The following is a 16,857-nucleotide window of genomic DNA, read 5'->3' on the forward strand; positions in this document are numbered from 1 at the left end:
CAAAGTGGCCTCTGTGCAACTTGGCAGCTGAGCTGTCTTGCCAGCGCTCAAGTAAGGATGTCTGCAGCCAGGGTACCCTGCCCAGGAAGTAAACAAAGGGCAGACGTTTGCCTTCCTAGCTCAGTGGAAAGACTGAAGCCAGCACCAACAGCACAGGGTGAACTCTTTTGAGTTGGTTTCCCTACTACCACTAACTTCCTGGTAAACAAACGCAATTCTCCCATCCCAGATTTCCTTTGGACCAAATGGGTGAAATTCTCACCTTCCACATCCTCCATGGCCAGTGGGAAATGCAACCTGACACCTTGTCTTACTCCGTGGAAAGCCAACTCTGCAGCCGCTCTCTTTCAGCAGGGAACCTCAATTGGACTTGCACAATGGGATTACATGCAGCTCCCCATTCAACAAGGTGAACATCTCCTGTCAGTGCAACACCTGCTACCTGCACAGGAGTCCTTGTTTGTTTGGGAGCTGGCAAGGGGTGTGTGTGTGTGTTGCTCATGCAGCTGGGGAGGGCTGTGTGTGGAGAGGAGGGCACAAGAAGCTTGTGTGAAATGTTACTCAGCATAACTCTGCTCCTATTGCAAATAATATCAGAGGGTACATTAAATAAAGTGATTTTGTGCCCACTTTCCCCTCCTGTTCCTGCTGGCATCCGTTTGTGAAATAAAACAGGCTCAGGATGGCAAAACGAAGGCCTGGAGAGATTCTTGGGAAGGCTGAGACTTAGAGCAATAGTACAGTCGTACCTTGGTTGTCAAACGCCCTGAACTCATACATTTTGGTTCCTGAATGATCAAAAACCGGAAGTGAGTGTTCCGGTTTTCGAACAGTTCCGGAAGTCGAACGGACTCCCAGAATGCATTCTGTTCAAGAACCAAAGTACGACTGTAAATGGACTACCCTGAATCGAATCGGATACAACCAAGTCCAGAGCCACCTAGTGACTAACACATTACCCTTATCAGCAGAAAATGGGTCTTATCACGAGGGTGTGTGTGTACATGCACAGAATACTGCGGCCACGGAAAGTCCAGATAAACCAGCCCTGCAGAATCGGGGCCCCTCTCAATCATACATTAGACTAGCAAGCAGCCCTTTCCTGCCCACACTCAAAGACACCACAAAAGGCTCCTTCCAAGAGAGTTTTGAAATGTCTTTTTAATAAAAAGGCACCTATAAAACAGGTCAATCAATACGTTACAGGCAGCACAGATACCCAAAAACAAGCCTAGAAATCATTTCAAAATAAAAACCAATAAGATGTCTTCACATATTGTATTTATATATTTATATTTATATATATATATATTTATAGAATGGTACAAAATGCATGGGTGGCAGGGAGAGGGTCCTTCCCCCTCCCCACATGGGATGACAAGAAAGCGGGCCAGTCCCCATTACCTGGGCACAAACACATCCGTTGTGGGCATTTTGGATTGCTTGAAATTGCATCGCTTGGGTCAGGTGTGTGTGCATGTGTGTGTGTTGAGAACGGGAAATGGACAGGTTGTGGCAAGAGACAGAGGAGAACAGGGCAGACTTTCAGCAGACGCCGCTCAAGCTGGGGAGCTGAGTGAGAAAGCACAATACACAAGACTGGACAACGTTCACAGCGCAAGGTGAGGCAGGGAGGGAGCAAAGGGCTGTGCGAATGACTGCGTGGCAAGGGGCCCAGGACCACCATATTGCTGATGAACCAGACGCAGCAGATTGGAAGGTGACACACCTGGCAGGTGTGGCTGCCACAGAGGATCAGGATCGCAGGCTTCGGCTGGGGCAACAGCCACCAGGGCAAATACGCAAACCAGGAACATTTCCCTTTGATTTTCAGGACAACTGACTCCCTGCTTCCCCTTCCCTCACTTCTGTACCCCTTTCACTGATCAGTTTTGAGTGCAGAACACCTTAGATGCCTCCCAGGTCATCTTTGCTGCCAGCGGGAGGATGAAGACATCTCCACACTTCTGCAAGGAGTACTGCACACCTTTCAAAGGGCCAGATGGAATTTAAAATAGGGCAGGTGATTTTGGCTTTATTACGTGGCACGCTCTAAGGGCTTGGGAATGTCGTCCTTGTGAGCAATCGCAAGCTTGCAGGTCCTGGTGCCATCTTGGTACCACTCAGCTGGTGATGGTGTTTGCCATAGAGGCTTGGTGGCGAGCGAACAAGGCCTTTCTCAAGCAAAAACAGATAAATGCTACCGAGGTGTGTGCAGCACTGGAACAAGCGCAGAAGAGCATGGGGAGATGTGGGGAGCACCTACTCCTTAATACAAGGTGCCTAGAACTTTGTGGTATCACAGATCTGCATTGTATTTGCTTTTAGTCATCAAGCTGCTCACCTTTCCTGTATGCAAATATTTCAATCCGGAACAGTCCAAAACTGCAGACGGGGCTTTTCAAACGTTCCGATTCAGAGCTCTGGCAAAGCCAGCTTTTAGTCTCCATTCATTCAACTGGCGCGTTTCTATGATTCAAGCCAAATCAAATAAAGGAGATCAATGAAACATTTGTTTGACATGGACTGAATCATAGTTACTATGACGTCTCCCCACTTTGCTCTCATTATGTGACATATGTGTATAGAGGTGTGTGGTTTTTTTGAGGGGGTGGGCAGGGGACAGGAAGAGATGCACCAGGGCAAAGGGTTGCTCGACCTGTGAGAGAACGTATGTGGCAAGTGCAACAAGCCAAAATAAGATGGGAATGCTGGCATTTCTGTTCTCCCATCTTACAGATGCAAATCAGGAACCTTGGAGCGGAAACTGTGGAAGAAGAGGGTGCTAAACGTGAGGTGCTTATGGGAGGAGGTGGCCAACATTTAAGTTACATTTCCCATTCTGGCTGTGTGTGTGTGTTTGTAGAAGAGGGCCATTCATTTCCAAATGCAATAATTGCACACATGAGAGAGAAGAGAGGCAGACTCCCAACCTGCTACGGGACCAATGTCTTGTGCAGAGTTCTGGGGGAAAATATATATGGTTGTGTGCCAAAGTAGTAACCCAGAGTAGAGCTGCTGGGCTGACAGCATGGCTAGACTGGACCAAAACCATACAAGCCAAAGGACATCCTTCCCTCACATAGGGAAAAGGGGAAAGGGGGGAGGAGGAGGCATTCTGCCAGACTACGCAGAGGGCCACTGCATCATCTGACTAGCTGGCACCTAGCAGAGAGAATCAGCTGGTGAAACCTGCATCTGGGCCCTCGAGCTCGGGATTTCCAGTCCACAATGAGTCGAACTTTGTCAATGGGTTGTATTTTCATTTGTTTCTTCCAAAAAACAGGTTTTGAGGCTTCTATTAAAACACAGAAATACAAACAATTCCAAGCCAGCAAAACTTTGCTGCTGCTGCTGCTGCTTCCCCCCAACCTATTTACAGCTGTTCCAAACCCTCTTGCACATTTTGGTTACTTAAAAAAAGGGAAAAAGAGAGAGAGAGAAACCAAGAGAGAAAGAGAGAAAGAAATTCACACTCAGAGGAAAGATCCAAACCAAACTCTGTGCCAGGGCAGAGACAGGGGCTGGCATCAGCATGGCTGCACCAGGAGGCTCCCCGCTGCCAGCCTCAGAAGGGCAGGTTGGCCATGCCGCCCGCTCCTGGGCCGTAGCTCATCTGACCGTCCAGGGAGACGCTGCGCTGCCGCATGGGGTGTGAGACCATGAGGTTCTGCTGGGGTGGGGGGCCCATGAGCGAGCCTTGCGGGGAGATCATGTGACCCGGCTGCGCATACATCTCCCCCGAGACGGACATGCTGCGCTGCTTGGCCTGCATGAGCAGGAAGTTCTGCTGGGCAAGGAGGTTCTGCTGCTGGGGCAACATCATGCCCTGGTGCATGCTGTTGCTCATCATGGCTTGCTGGGGCGCCAGGCCTGTCCTGCCCAGCACGGGGGGCACCTGTCCCGGGTGGCACATGGCCATCCCACGCTGCATGCCCGGAGGGCCGGGCCGGGCCGGGGCCTGCTCTGCCATCATGTTCTGCAAGTTCATGAGGTGCAGGTTGGAGGGCGGCTGCGGCTTGGGCCCCGGGCCCTCACCCTTGGGGAAGTACTGCAGCGTGCTGCTGGGCTTCTCGGACGGGATGATGCGCGACAAGTCGAATTCGGGGATGCCGGTGGGCGTGGGGCGGATCACGTCGCTCAGCTCCGGATCGTTGAGCACCGAAGCCACACCAGGAAGCACCGATGGGTAGGGCTCCGGCGGCATCCTCCCGGCCATGCGCTGCTGCTGTTGCGGCGGCATTTGCCCCGGCTGTGGTGGGGGCAGCTCCTCCGGGGGCAGTCCCAAGCCTGGTGGATAGTGTTGCTGGACACCGCCGCCCCCGGGAGCCATGGGCATATTGCCCCCATTCGCAGGGGGCTGCTGGAGGCGCGGGGGGAAGATCAGCTGTCCGGAAGGGCCGCAGGGCTGGTTCAGGGAGTCCTGGGCATTGGGGGGCAGCATCATCGGGTTCTGGGGGGGCGCACCGCTGTGCATGGGAATGTTGGCGCCCAGGGGGCTTGGTGAGGACATTGAGGGCTCGTGCGAGAGTGGCTGCTGCCCCGGCAGGTTCATTCCCATGGGGCTCTGAGCAGGAGCTGGCCCCACGGAGTTCATGTGCATCTGGTTGGGCTGGTTCCCACCCATGCCTGGGGGAAGAAAGAGAGAGGGGGGCTGTTAGGTGGCAGGCAAGGCAACAGGAAGCAAAGAAGCCATGGGGACCAAGCACCCCCCCCCCGCACCGCCAAAAGGCAGGACAGAAGCAGGGCTGGCGTGTTGAGGCTCAGCAACGGCAGCCCCACCCCACCCCAATCTCTCTCAAGACAGAATTATTTATTAAGGGAGGAAAGGCACATTTCCCACTTCTCTCCCCAGAAATAACTGGAGGAAGATGCCAGGGGCTCACCCCACTGCAGCTAGAGATGCCCTTCCTAGCCAGCACAGTTGGCAGCAGAGATCACGAAGGAAGGCAAAGAGACCAGCTGCCACTTCGAGTGCCATTTAACCTGCATTTAGCCAAAATGCCTGTTGGGGTTCTCAGGGTTGCAGGAATATCTGAAGCAGCCTCTCTGGGATGACTGGGGGAAGGAGCTGGAGACTCTCTCTGCCAGCCACAAAAAAGGCACTGCAGGAGATTTGCACGACCCTATGGTTGAAGAGGCAGCAGCAGGCAGCCCCACTTCCTTTCCCTATCCAGCCGGATGCGGGCCCCACGATACCGATACCTACCAGACATGGCACCTGGCGGAAGCATTGGCCGGTCGGGCATCATTTCATCGTCCGAGGTGGCGATGGTCTTGATGGCGTTGTGGTAGAGAGGGGTGGAGCTGGGCATGGCGTACTTGGACATCTGGGACATCATGAGTGACAAGGGGTTCTGGGACGGGGGTGGATCTGGAGAGGAAGGAAAAGGCAGGTTGGGGTTCAGGGGGCCAGAGGGGTTGCTAGGTGGGGCAGAGGAGCTGCTCCTAGGCCCAGGCGCCATCGGACCTGTAATGAGAGAGACAGCAAGCGGCTTAGGAACCAAGATTCAAAGCAGGAGGTCGGCTGGCAGCAGCCTCCACAGCATCCCTGAACCGGGACAACACCCCTTGCTTGGACGCATAGAGAAATATTTGTGTGGAAGGGCTGTGGTTCTGCGGCAGAGAACCACATTTCCCGGCAGAACTGGGAAAGACCACCTAAGTCTGAAACCTTGAAGGGCCTACGGCTGCCAGTCAGTGTGGAACGATACTAGATAGATAGATAGATTCTTTAGATAGATTCTTTATTGTCATTACACAAGTGCAACATTGCACAAGTGCAACGAAATTGGATGCCATCCCTTAAAAACAACAAAAGCAACACAACAACAACAACCGAACAAACCACATTCCAGCCACACCCACACCCACACCCATCAAACTCCCAGGTCACACTATCGAGTTACTGCATTTAAGAAGGCCACAGCTCTTGGATAGAAACTATTTTTCAGTCTATTTGTCCTTGACTTGATGTTTCTGTATCTCCTGCCAGAAGGCAGTAGTACAAACAGACTGTGTCCCGGGTGAGATGCATCCTGCAGGATATTGTTTGCTTTCCTAAGACAACGGGAACCGTACAGTTCTTCCAAAGATGGGAGGGGATGACCAATAACCCTTTGGGCTGTGGTTATGACCTTCTGGAGCACCTTCCTCTTCCTAGCTGTACAGCTGGAGAACCAGGCACAAATACAGTATGTGAGAATGCTCTCTATGGAGCCTCGGTAGAAGGACACCAGCAGTCTCTCACTCAGATTGTTCTTCTTTAAAAGTCTGAGGAAATAAATTCTCTGCTGGGCCTTCTTCACCAGAGCAGTGGTATTTGCGCTCCAAGTCATGCCCTGATCGATAGTCACTCCCAAAAACCTGAATTCCGCCACCCTCTCCACCCGTTCCCCGTTGATATACAAGGGCTGAATGTCCGCCTTTTTTTTCCTGTAATCCACCACCAATTCCTTGGTCTTAGTCGTATTAAGAGCCAGATTGTTCTCTCCACACCAAGCACAAAGCCGCTCCACCTCGTCCCGATAGGCGGACTCATCCCCTCCTGAAATGAGCCCCACCACCGTAGTGTCATCAGCAAACTTGATGATTTTGTTGCTGGAATAAATGGCTGTACAATCATACGTATAGAGAGTATAGAGCAGGGGACTCAACACACAACCCTGTGGTGAGCCGGTGTTAAGGCTAAGGGCTGTGGACATATGTGACCCTACTCTAACCCTCTGAGAACGTTCTGACAAAAAGTCCAAAACCCAGAGACAGGTGGAGTTGGAGAGTCCAATCGCCTCTAGCTTGGACACCAGTCTATGGGGGAGGATAGTGTTAAAAGCAGAGCTAAAATCCACAAACAGCAGCCTCACATAACTCCCCGGCTGCTCCAGATGGAACAGAGCAGCATGGAGAGTGGTAGTGATAGCGTCTTCCGTGGATCTATTTGCCCTGTATGCAAACTGGTAGTTGTCAAAAGTTGATGGAAGACAGGAAATAATGTGACGGCGCACCAGTTTCTCAAAACACTTCATGATGATTGGAGTCAGTGCAACTGGTCTGTAGTCGTTCAGACTACTGATTGTGGATTTTTTAGGCAGAGGAACAATAGTTGACGACTTCAGGCAGGGTGGGACAATAGACTGGTGTAAGGACTTGTTGAAGATCTTAGTAAAGACCCTCGCCAGCTGATCCGCACAGCCCTTCAACACCTTTCCCGTGATGCCATCAGGTCCAGCAGCCTTCCTCGGATTCACCATCCTCAATACCTGTCTCACCTCATGCTCCTCTACAGTGTGGAACGATACTAGGCCACTGGACCAACAGGGTATTAGGAAGCTTCCTATGGAGGGGGGTAGAAACCTCTGAACATTTTCTGTGGTCAACTGCCCCAAGGGTATGGAGCAGCGCTTGCGCAGGAACAAATGCCCAACGCAACAACGCCAGCCAAAGACAGTGGCACATCTTGGCCCCAGAGTGAGGGCGGCATTTGTAATCAAAGAGATATGATCGCCACTGCGTTTCACTCGCACCCAACCCACCGGTGTGGGAAAGGTCAAAGAGTTGATGAAAAACTATGTTCAGGTCATGTTTTTAAAAACCACCGTTTTGCACATATACTTCAGGTCTATTTTTGATTAAAGGTGCCTGCTAGTTGAAGGATGAAAACATGCACATATATCAGCCTTCACAACCTAGTGCTCTCCAGATAGTCGAAACAAAATAAAAAAATTCCTTCCTTCCAGTAGCACCTTAGAGACCAACTAAGTTTGTTATTGGTATGAGCTTTCGTGTGCATGCAGACTTCTTCAGATACACTGAAACAGTGAGAGGGTGGGGAGGGGTATTACTCAGAAGGGTGGTGGGAATGGGTGATTGGCTGATAGGTGTGGTAAACCTGTTGATGACTGTTAACGACTGCAATTGGTCTTACAGGAAAAAGCAATGGGTGTGGCGGCTAAAAATAGCTATATCATGTATAATGAGATAAGAATCCAATGTCTCTATTCAGACCGGGTCTCTCCATGGTTTTAAGTTTGGTAATAAGTTGCAATTCAGCAACTTCTCTTTCCAGTCTATTTCTGAAATTCTTTTGTAATAAAACAGCTACTTTGAGATCTTGTGTAGAATGTCCTGGGAGATTGAAGTGTTCTCCTACTGGTTTCTGTCTCTTGTGATTCCTGATATCAGATTTATGTCCATTTATCCTTTGGCGTAGGGTTTGGCCTGTTTGTCCAATATAGAGAGCTGAAGGGCACAGTTGGCATTTGATGGCATACACAATGTTAGAAGATGAGCAATTAAATAGTCCTGAGATGGTATGTTTGATGTTGTTGGGGCCAGTAATGGTGTTGTCCAGAGGTATGTGGCAGCACACAAAAGCTCATACCAATAACAAACTTTGTTGGTCTCTAAGGTGCTACTGGAAGGAATTTTTTTATTTTGTTTCGACTACGGCAGACCAACACAGCTACCTACCTGTAACTCTCCAGATAGGTTGGACTACAACTCCCAGTAACCCCAACCAGTAGAGGCTGCGACGGAGTTGCAGTTCAAATCATCTAGAGAGCACCAGGTTGGAGAAAGCTGGCATACATAGTATTCCTATTTCAATAGGGTTTCCATTTGGAGGTTCTCTCGGAACACAGAAACAGACCACCTGCTTTCAGACCCATTGCCCAGCTCTTTCCAGAAACAGGAAAGGGCTGAGCCTTCTTCCCAATAATTTGTGTTTTCCTATCGGTCCCAGCTCCTGCCAACCTAGCAGCTCGAAAGCACATTAAAGTGCAAGTAGATAAATAGGTACCGCTCCGGCAGGAAGGTAAACGGCGTTTCCGTGTGCTGCTCTGGTTCACCAGAAGCGGCTTAGTCATGCTGGCCACATGACCCGGAAGCTGTCTGCGGGCAAACGCTGGCTCCCTCGGCCAATAAAGCGAGATGAGCGCTGCAACCCCAGAGTCGGTCACGACTGGACCTAATGGTCAGGGGTACCTTTACCTTTTTATGAAACAGGAAGCAAATATTCATTGAAATTTGGCAGAACGGCACATGCAACCTGAGAACTGCAAGCACTGCATAAAGCAGGGCGACAGGAGCACATAGAAGGGCCCAGGGAATGGGCTTGGTGTGCAGGGCAGCAGGAGAGTGTCTGGACCCAGATGTTGCTGATAACTTGTTAGCAGCCGAAACTCAGCATCAAGCAAATAATAATATAATGGTTAATCTATTGAGCTGTATTTGCAATGCTTGACATCAAATGCAGACACTCCCCCCCCCGCCCTGTTTTATTTCCATTTTTTAAAAAGATGCCTACTTCGTTTGATAAGAACAACTGATTTTAAGATAAATGTAGGCTTTACTCTTTTTATTTTTTTAAAAAAGGAACAGGAGAGTCGCATTTCAATTTAAAACTGCAATGTGCTCCTTTTGCAATCCCTGCCCTCAGGGTACAATCTAGGCCCATTACCTTGCTCGATGCTGCCCAGGGGTGCAGAGTTGCTCATTCCAAGGGCTGGCTTGCTCTGCCCAATGCCAGGGCTGGAAAGGGCGTTTTTGGGCGAGGGCGCCCACCCTGGAGAAGAGACGGCCATGGACGGGGACTTGAGGTGGCCGGGGGAGCTGGTCGGGGATCGGACGTTGAGCACGGAGCTGAGAACCTGCGGGGACTTGAGTGGGGCGCTGGTGGCACTGGCAGCTGGCAGGTTGACCATAGCGGAGGGCGTCTGCGGGGACTTGAGGTTGGCGGAAGGGGAGGTGCCCAGCGGGGAATGAACTTGGCTGAGCGTTGGAGACTTGAGGCGGCCCACGTTGGGAGAGTTCATCTGGCCCATGTTGAGGGCCAGGTCGGAAGGGCGGCGGCCCAGGCCTCTGACAGGCGCCTGGTGCATGTTTGTGGACGGGGCGCTGGTGGTGGGGGGCAGGGGGATGTGGCTGAGCCGCGTGGTGCTGCCCATGCCCCCCTGCTCGGGGCCAAACATGTCTGTGGTGTTGCTCATCTCCTGTGGCACAGGAGGGTACGGACCCTGCATGCCTGGGAAGCCTTGTTGCTGCTGCTGAGGTGGCGGTGGCGGCTGCTGCTGCCCCTGACTGGGGAACGGTGAGCCCATCATCATTTTCGGGGGGCCCCCCATCATGGCTGCAGTGCCGTTGGGGGCACGCAGCCGAGCCATTTCCTCAGAGGGCATCATCTCGGGGCCGCGCATCTTCTGCGACATCAGCATCTGCTGCTGCTGAGGCGTCATCTGCACGTTCAAGTTCATGTTCATGTTCATGTTGACGTTCATGTTCATGTTGAGGTTGCCGGGGCCCAGCGCCGGCTCCATGTCCCGCAGCGGCGGGCTCATCATGGCCCGCGAGCCCCCAAACTCCATGCCCAGCCCCTCCCCGGCAAACATGGCCGGCTCCACCTGCCGGTGCGCCTGCATCATGCGCTCCATCTCCATGCCCAGAGGCCGCTGCATCGCCCCCTGCCGCTTCTCCAGGTGGTGCCGCAACATCTCCTCACGAGCCCGCGGCGTCACGAAGCGCTCCGCCTCGCCCTGTCCCGGCAGGTAGGGCAGGTTCCCGGGGGCGAAGTTGCCAGGCCCCGCCATGGGCATGTCCTCGTTCCAGGCCATGCCGGGCCTCGGGGGGCGCTGCACGCTGCCCATGGGGCCCAGCGACTCGAGGGGCAGGTTCGGGATGCCCCCGAAGCCCCTCTGCATCTGGTTCCCGGGGAATCGCGGCCCCGCGAAGGACGGCCGCAGCTGCATCTGCTCGGGCATGTCCATGGGCACGCCCCGCAGCAGCCACTGCTCGCCGGGCTTGCTGTGGTAGGGCGGCGGAGGCCCCCGCAGCATCATGGTGCCCATGGGCTGGGGCAGCATCATGTCCTGCAGGGGCCGCCCGCCGTGCATGCCCACCTGCTCCTCCTTGCGCCGCTTTTCCTCGTAGTACTCCTCCTGCAGCTTCCGCCAGGCCACCTGCTCGGGCGTCAGGCTGTCCTGGCCCAGCCGCTGCATCATCATGTTCATCTGCTGCCCCATGTCCACTCCGGAGGGAACAGGGCCCTCCTGCTCCAGGCTGGGGCCCCCCAGGCTCTGAGTCTGCGAGATCATGGACTGCAAGGGCTCCTCGTATTTCTTCAAGCCGGCGGCCCCAGGGGGAGGGGCCTGGGGGGCCTGCGGTGGAGGGGCCTGGGGAGGCAGGACGCCCCCCTCGCCAGCCCCGGGGCTCCCCTTGAGGAAGGGCTCGGCCTCGCTGCTGCGCAAGAGCAGGCGCTCAATGTCCCGCAGGGTTTGCAGAGACCGCTCACGGTGCTCCAGCTGCTCCTTAGAGAGGCCCTCCGTGTTGAGGGCGTTGCGGGGCCCGTTCCCCGCCGAGGGGGGCCCGGCGTTGGCCCCTTCCCCCATCAATCCATCGGCTGCCCCAGCAGGCAAGGAGCTGGGGGCGGTGGGCGTGTTGGGATGGGTGCCGCTGGGGGCGGTGCTGCTGCTGCTGCCGTTCCCCACGGAGTTGGGGGTCAGATCCCGGCGGGCATCCTCGGGAGCCCCCTCTTGCGGGAGGGGGCCGGCCGTGGGCAGCGGTCCTTGGCCAAGACCCAGCGGTGGGGGTGCCGGAGGCTGGGGAGGCGGTGGTGCAGAAGCCGGAGGCTGCCCCTGGGCTTGGCTACTCGGGGGCACGGCGGGCTGGGACTGGGGGGTGCTGGCAGGAGACGGGTTGATGGGCAGCGGCTCGGGAGTGGCTTGTATCTTTGGGATGGGCACCTGCAGGGAAGGAAAGAAGGAGGGTCAGTGGGGTGGGTGGATGCCTTGTTCAGGGTGCACACGTCCAACCTTCACCTTCAATGGTGTGGCCCGCGCCAACCCAAACCCTCAGCCAGGGGTAGTCAACCATTTTATACCTACCGCCCACTAATGCATCTTTCTTGATGGTAAAATTTCGTTACCGCCCACCAGTGCTCGATGGAAGGAGGATTCAGCTTGTGCCTTAGAACCCCCTACCACCCACCTAGAATCCTGAAATGCCCACTAGTGGGTGGGAGGGACCAGGTTGACAACCCCTTGTCAGGTGTGCGTGCAGGAGCCAGGCCCTGTGACCAATAGGATTTTGCAGGACTGGGGCCTTCCTAGGTTTGTTCTGAAGACACAAGGCGCAGCCGCACAGGTGAGGCTGACTAGTAACTCACAGCACCTGGTGGCAAGAGCCGGGAAGGGATATATGGTCAGCATTTCCCTTCGGCTCTTTGCCACAGCAACATGTTTCCTGCCTTGCTGTGTTTGGCTTCTTGCTTCCTGATCCTTGAACCCTGGCTTCTTGACTCCCTGCTTCTTGATCCTCAGACCCCTGACTTCGTGATACCTTGCTTCCTGACCCTCGGCATCTTGACTCCCTAGGACTCTTGGCTTCCTGACTCCTGGCTTCTGGCCCCCCGTTCCTGCTCCCACCCCATCTTGCCCCTGGTCCTGATGTCCTATGCCAGGACTTTGATCGCCTGTGAACAGGACCGTGACACCTCTGCCCTCAGCAGTTCCGAAGCCCTGAGCCCCCATCCTTTTCCTACCTGATCCAACTTGGCCCGGGGCACATGCTGCTGGTGGTAGCCCAGGATGGAGTCCGCTCGGCCTTGAAGGACAGCTTCTGCCGCCCTGCAGACACAAACAAGGCAGGCTATCAAGCAGACGTCTTGCCGGCCCTGCCCACATGCATTCTGTTAAGAAACCTGGGCTCTCCCCTTCCCCTGCCTGTTGTTTCCCCACCGACGGTACCCATGACTGAGGTCCCTGAATGCAACAGAAGGGGTGCCTTGGCTGAGGAAGGGGGAGGGTCCCATGGAACCCAACGCTTCCTTTGACTCTACGCTGCCCCAGTGTGGCTGGAGGGCCTTTCCATTCCCGTTGGGGAGAAGCATGAGCCTCAAGGCCTCAGCCACAGGTGAGGGGAGCCGAGGGGAGAAGCCGAGAGGGGCACAAACTCTGGGTAGAAGTGGGGTTTTTTGGAAAGCTACCCACCAAGCCATGCCCAAGCCGGAACCCTACCCGCCACATGAAGGCTTACGTGTTAGCGAGGTGCGTTGTGAAGACATAAACAAACTGCAACGGCTGCTTCCCGCCACTGTTCCTGGTGTCTGACCTCAGGCCGGGGGTTGCTCCATGGGGCGTTCCGGACGCGTTGCTCTCGCTCAAGGCTGGCAGCGGATTGGGTCCTGGGCCCAGCTGCGAGGCCGCGGTCATTGCCGACTCCGCTACATTACAATCTGCAGTGGAAGGGGAGAGGAGGAGTTAGAAAGCCAAGAGCAGGAGCCGCTGGTCAGCTGTTGAGTCCAGCAGGAGAACCTCGGAGCTGGGAGCAGGGAGCTGAAAAGCCTGGAGGTCCATATCCAGGGAGCCTCAACCTCCTTCCCAGTTTATTTCAATCCCCATCCTGTATGTGATGATATTTCCTGGTCATACCTGCCAAAAGAACACAGCAAGAGAAGGTTCCCATCCCTCCTTGTCCCCCATGCATTTCACATTTGCTGGTTCCAGCTATCACAGATCACTCTTTGCTGGGGGAGATGAGGGTGGGGAGGCTTCTCACTAAGGAAATGGCTGGAATGGCCAAAGGAAAAGAGATGGGAAGTCATGGCTGTATGTGTGTCTGTTTCAAGGGGTGTCTGTTATTTACTTTGGGAAGCTTTTAATGTTTGATGTGTTACAGTATTTTAATATTTTGCTGGAAGCAGCCCAGAGTGGCTGGGGAAGCCCAGCCAGATGGGCGGGGTATAAATAACAACAACAACAACAACAACAACAATAAATAATAATAATAATAATAATAATAATAATAATAATAATAATAATAATTACTACCACTACTACTACTTTGCTGCTTTTAATGATTATTGTTATTGTGTTGTTGTTGTTTTAAAAAAACCTATGTAACAATTCGTATGTACAACAATCCAGTTAGTTGCTTTTTGCCTCTCCACCCAACCAGAAAAGTGAGACCGAAATTTTAGCATAAATAAAACAGCATACTGGTAATAAATGCGCTCCATAATAAGAAGAAACTGAACAGCCGCAAAGAACCGAAGGAGACGGATGCTGTGAAAAACCCTATATGTTTAAAGTCCATTTCCCCCACCCCACTCACAGTATCCTGCAAACTGTAGTTCACCCTTCACAGAGCTACAATTCCTGGCACTCTGACCAAACTACAGCTCCCAATATTCTTGGGGCAGGGGTGTAGTTTAAATGTATGGTTTGTGTGTGTGCTCCGGCGGGGCTGCTGCCCGCTGCTTTGAAGGGCTGTAGGCAAAGGTTTTGGGGTGTCAATTCACTGCAGTTTCAGGAAGCAAAACATGCAAATCCCAGAGTAAGCGATGCTCGAAATGCTGCAAGTCAAGGAGCCCTTTGGGCTCATTCTAAGCCACTAGGGGCCAGTATTTCACCACGCACACCTGGACATGAAAGACACACATGGGGGGATGAGGACGACTCACTGTGGGCGCTGCTGAGAGGCTTCTCCTCTTCCTCCTCGCTGTCTGGTCCTGAGCACCACTCGTCCCCACTGTAGGGCTGCTTCCTTTCCAGCACGCAGCGCCGCTTGCTCCGGGGAACCACTTCGCCTACAAGGAAGGAATGCGCCGTGAGCCTCCCACTGCTCCTCTGGCCCAGAGGGGCAACTGCGCAGCGAGAGGGGAAAGCGGCAGGCAGGTAAGCAGGCAGCGGCACCCAGGGAATGGCCACGCCCCCTCTGCCGGTCCTGCCCCCACCCTCCGGCCTGGAAGAGAGGCAAGGCGGAGCCAAGTTGGGCAGAGGCAGGAGCCCTCAGCAGGGGGCAGCACTGCAGAGATGGCTCCAGCCTGCCGTTCTCCCTCCAGCCAACAGGCCCCTCACCTTTCAGCTCCTTGTCCTGTGAGGTAGTGGTGGCTTCCTGCCGCTGCTCTCCGGAGTCCACGGAGACACTCCGCTCTCGCTTCACTTTGCCCTTCAAGGCCCCAAAGACGGGCACAGGAGGCTGGCTGGTTTTCAGTCCAGAGTTGCCAGGAGTTTGCTGGCTGGCTTTGCCACCATGATTCCCTGCCCCCACGCCCTTCGTGCCCAGGTTGCAGGTGGGGCTTTGGCTCACATTATGGTGCTGGGGCTGGGCACTGCTGTTACCTGTCTTTCCATGATTGGTCAGTTTATTGTCAGGGTGCATTTGATTGGCTAAGGCTTCTGGCAGCGACACTGGAGGAAGCTCCAAGTCCCTGCTGCTTCTTCCTGTTGGGCAAAACACCTGTGCAAGGGGGCGGGGGAAAGAGAAAAGGAAGAAAAATGGCGGTCAGAGCTGGGGGTGGTGGAGCGAGAGCAACCACTGCTAGCCTCTGTTCAGAATCAGACCAGACTGCCACCTAAGTGCCCATTCCAATTATCACAACAGTTCCTTCATGACCAAGGTTATACGGTACTGTGCTGCCACACAGTTAACACTCTCACAGTCACAACTCAGCCTGCAATAGCAGCCATCACCAAGCCATCTCCATGGGCAGCCCTAAATAGACTGCATTACAGTAGTCAAGTCTACAGTCACCGTGGCCCAACTATCAGCTGGAGGTGGACATAGGCACTGCCAGTGACCAGGTGGAAGTCAAGGAGTACGCCATAGTAAGAGACTGATCCTTCAAGGAGTATGTAAGCCCGTCCAGAAGAGATCAACCCTCCAGTTCCCAGACATGGGAACCACCAATCCACAGTACAGTGGTACCTCGGGTTACATATGCTTCAGGTTACATACGCTTCAGGTTACAGACTCCGCTAACCCAGAAACAGTATCGGGTTAAGAACTTTGCTTCAGGATGAGAACAGAAATCGTGCTCCAGCGGCGTGGCAGCAGCAAGAGGCCCCGTTAGCTAAAGTGGTGCTTCAGGTTAAGAACAGTTTCAGGTTAAGAACGGACCTCTGGAACAAATTAAGTACTTAACCCGAGGTACCAGTGTACCTCTGCTTTGTTGGCATCTAGTTTTAGCTCATTGTGATGTATAGGTGGTACATGACCCCAGTCAAGCTCGCAAAAATATACCATTTGCCTGATAATAAATGTTGGAAATGTAAAGAGACATTCTTTCACCTTTGGTGGACATGCCCAAGGATTAAGGTTTTCTGGGAGATGATATATAATGAAATGAAAAAGGTATTTAAATATACTTTCTTGAAGAAACCAGAGGCCTTTCTCCTAGGCATGGTCAGCCAATTGGTGCCAAAGAAGGATAGAACTTTCTTTTTGTATGCCACAGCAGCAGCAAGAATTCTTGTTGCAAAGCATTGGAAGACACAAGATCTACCCACCTTGGAAGAATGGCAGATGCAAGTAATGGACTATATGGAAATGGCAGAAATGACTGGCAGAATACGAGATCAAGGAGAAGAGCAGGTGGAAGAGGATTGGAAGAAGTTTAAAGACTACTTACAAAAACATTGTAAAATCTTTGAATGTTGAGGACATTGAAATGAAACGAAGAAGTTCAAGTGAATAAAACAAATAAGAATATGAAAGAAGGGATAGATATTGAATGAAAATTTGAATAATATAATATTTGAAGGAACTTTTAAAGGATAAAACTAATATAAATGAATTTGCTAAATTAAATTTGAAGTGGAATACAAGAAAGGAGGGCGGGTGGAAGTCAAGAAAATAAGGCTATGAAGGATATGAATTTGAAAAGAGTGCTCTCTGTTTTCCTTTTTTTTTCTTTTTTTATGTTAAGTGTCTGTATTTTTGTATTTTTGAGGTTTTGTATTTTTCTTGTGTTTTTCCCCATTTATTGTTTTATAATCTTTTTATTGTGGAAATCTAATAAAATATTATTTAAAAAAGAGATAGTTTTAGCTCATTGACTGTCATGCAGCCCATTACTAACCCTAG

The 16,857-nt window shown here is 52.8% G+C and overlaps 1 protein-coding gene across 3 annotated transcripts in view; it reads right to left on the reverse strand.

The window, feature by feature from the left end:
* Positions 1-1,143: 1,143 nt before the first annotated feature.
* Positions 1,144-16,857, reverse strand: part of BCL9L (BCL9 like) — a 46,013-nt gene continuing 30,299 nt past the window's right edge. The window contains exons 2-8 of one of the 3 annotated variants that reach the window (XM_083713895.1): positions 15,114-15,231; positions 14,453-14,578; positions 13,027-13,225; positions 12,533-12,617; positions 9,458-11,735; positions 5,210-5,470; positions 1,144-4,629 (exon numbers count right to left, since the gene is read on the reverse strand). In XM_083713895.1, the coding sequence (XP_083570021.1) occupies positions 3,569-4,629; positions 5,210-5,470; positions 9,458-11,735; positions 12,533-12,617; positions 13,027-13,225; positions 14,453-14,578; positions 15,114-15,153 (4,050 nt within the window). In that variant the 5' untranslated portion in view covers positions 15,154-15,231 and the 3' untranslated portion in view covers positions 1,144-3,568. Of the gene's footprint in view, positions 4,630-5,209; positions 5,471-9,457; positions 11,736-12,532; positions 12,618-13,026; positions 13,226-14,452; positions 14,579-14,849; positions 15,232-16,857 lie in introns of all 3 variants that reach the window. The other 2 variants (XM_083713894.1, XM_083713893.1) reach the window with 2 other exon arrangements.

Source organism: Podarcis gaigeae, assembly GCF_964106915.1.
Source record: "Podarcis gaigeae genome assembly, chromosome: 15".
In the NCBI taxonomy this organism is placed as follows: Eukaryota; Metazoa; Chordata; class Lepidosauria; order Squamata; family Lacertidae; genus Podarcis; species Podarcis gaigeae.